Here is a 2,612-nt window from a genome sequence, read left to right as displayed (position 1 = left end):
GGTCCGAGGCGCGAGGTTCAAGGCCAGCCCCAGGAGGCTGAGGTCCCATAAGCGAGGTTTAAGGCCAGCCCTGGCAGGAAGAGGCCCTGCAAGACAGTCTGGCAGCATTTTATAAGTTCAAAACTTTCCAAATCAAAAATTTCAACATTTCACAATTTCTGAGCACCTGACGCTCTGTAGAGAGCAAAGCCTCCTCCCCAGATCCAACCAAGAATAAAACCAAAGATAACGCAGACTAGGAAGTTCAGCAGGGTTTCAGTTTCCACCCTTCAGTGCTTGGTGTGACAGACCAAGAACAACATTCTTTCACAAAAGCTTGCTTTGGGGCAAGGGTGCAGTCCGGTCCCCTCCGAGGGACTGGACGAGGACATTGCCAAGCCCCTCCACCCCTTTCTGCTCTGAGCCCCAGGGTTGAAAAAGGCAGGGTGCCTGGCTGGCTTAAAGGCCCCTAGGAGCAGGCAAAGAGTTGCACTGCACGGTGAACGTTGGTCAGTTTGGTTTCAAAACTCCTGAGGCAAGTCTCCACTGCTGGAGTTACCGTCTCCATGGCCACCAGGGTGGAGTCATTTCCTAAAGATGGCTCCATTGGCTCCTAGAGACCAGAGGCCTCAACTTGTTGTCCACCCCCTCGCCCCCTGCAATCTGAGGTGCTGGGGATTGGAACCCAGGGCCTCATGTCAGGCAGACGCCGGGGTGGAGAGAGGCAAAGGCAGCCCAGGCTCCTTGGGAGGAACCACCCGCTCACTAGAAGGCTGCTCCAGCTCATTTTGTTTTCCTTATCTGGGAACGGAACAAACTGGTTAACGGAAAACGCTGGTGGTGTTAGAGGGAAGGTGGATCATACCTCAGAATGTACACATGACCGTGTTGCTCTCTCCAGTGGGATGGTGAGTCACTCGGTGGACACATGCACACTGTCTGGCTCCCAACCCGGCCTGCTTCCCGTGGCTGCCTGTCCCAAATCCCCACCCATCTCGGCCTCCTACTGTATTTCTGGATGCTGCCCCAGGCCCTTCCCTGACCCCCATCCAAGCCCTCACTCCGGTGTTCCGCCCCCAAAGCACCCCATACAGTAGCCACAGCTGTACTAATTGATGCCGGTATCTGCTGAACAGTCTGTGGACACAGAGGCAAATGCTGCTGGGGCCTCTGTAGTGTCCTGGTGCCCTCTCCCTGTCCACTGTGGGCACCTACCTGAACATAGGGAGGTGAGGGAGGTGATAGAAGCAACGCCCTGCTCAGGCTTTCCTTGTCTTGGATCTGAGCCCCTGGGGTGGGGAGAAGGAACTCACAGTTGCTTTTATCTCTTACCTGAGACCAAGAATTCTGCAACTAGGGCTGGGAAGGTGGCTCGGGGTAGAGCGCTTGCCTCGCATGCCTGAGGCCCTGGGTTTGATTCCTCAGCACCACATAAACTAAACAGAAAAAGCCAGAAGTGGCGCTGTGGCTCAAGTGGTAGAGCGCTAGCCTTGAGCTGAAGAGCTAAGGGACAGCGCCCAGACCCAGAGTTCAAGCTCCACGACCGACAAAAAAACAAAAAAATCTGCAACTAAACCACCAGAGATCAACTCCTGCCTGCTTCTATGCAGGGGACCTGGCATTCCTCCCGGAATACTAAGCAGCTCACCAGTCTTTCCAAAAGAAAGGTGACACTTTGTTCCCTCTTCAAATGCAGAATGAGAAGAAGCACTGGAGGAGGTGAAGAGGAGAAAAAGATTGGGAAGGAGGGGCTCTCAGCCTGGAGTGTATAATCCTAGGAGTCTGAGTCCAGCCTGAGCAGCGCAGAGACCGTGTCTCACACACAAAGGCAGGCAGAGATAGATGGTGTCCACCGAGTTCCATGGTCCTGGGAAAGGGGAAGCCAGCAAGTGACCCAAGCGTGCACACAGCATACCTCCACAACTGTGACTCAGAATCTGCCAGCGTTGGGCGGCCAGCTGAACTTGAGCTGAAGTCCTGGAGCACGGGTCCATGGGAGATGGGAGAAATGCTGGTGAGAGGTTGAAGGGACTCATTGAGGTCTGCCGCCGGCGCAGCTGGGTTTCGCTGTCATACCAGCTGGCTGCGTCCTTGTGGGTAAGGAGAGGCAGGCATTGGTCTAACCTCTGCAGAGCGGGTGCCACCTGCGTAGGAGGCCTGGGCCCCCCGGCTCTGCTAGTGAGGCAGAGGCCTGCTCCAGTCTACTCTCTTGCTTTCAAGATGGGAGCAGACAATGTGTGAGTTCTGGGAACCAGGCCTGTTCCCTGCCTCAAGACCCACAGGACTCCCAAGAGTACCCTTTGGCCAAAGGCAAGACGGCCCATGGCTCCCTCTGCCTTCGAGGGATCATAACGTTGGGATCTTGCCTTTGGCTGTTCTTTGGGAATCTGAGGGTCAATTTTTTTTTTCAATTACATTTAAAATACCTTTTCTTTTTCTTTTTTTTTTTTTGTCGGCCGTGGGGCTTGAACTCTGGGCTTGGGCGCTGTCCCTCAGCTCTTTAGCTAAAGGCGAGCGCTCTACCACTTGAGCTACAGTGCCACTTCCGGTTTTCTGGTGGTTTATTGGAGATAGGAGTCTCACGGTCTCTCCTGCCCGGGCTGGCTTTGAACTGCGATCCTCAGATCTCAGCC

The 2,612-nt window shown here is 54.6% G+C and overlaps 1 protein-coding gene across 1 annotated transcript in view; it reads left to right on the top strand.

Annotated features, from left to right (window-relative positions):
- The first annotated feature begins 1,971 nt into the window (after window positions 1-1,971).
- Telo2 (telomere maintenance 2) overlaps window positions 1,972-2,612 on the top strand; it is a 35,391-nt gene continuing 34,750 nt past the window's right edge. Inside the window, exon 1 of the mRNA XM_013011266.1 lies at window positions 1,972-2,076. Coding sequence (XP_012866720.1) covers window positions 1,972-2,076 — 105 coding nt within the window. The remainder of the gene's footprint in view (window positions 2,077-2,612) is intronic.

This window comes from Dipodomys ordii, unplaced genomic scaffold (genome assembly GCF_000151885.1).
Source record: "Dipodomys ordii isolate 6190 unplaced genomic scaffold, Dord_2.0 Scaffold14, whole genome shotgun sequence".
Classification (NCBI taxonomy): Eukaryota; Metazoa; Chordata; class Mammalia; order Rodentia; family Heteromyidae; genus Dipodomys; species Dipodomys ordii.
The sequence above is the reverse complement of the archived record's forward strand: the minus strand, read 5'-3'. Positions and strand labels throughout refer to the sequence as shown.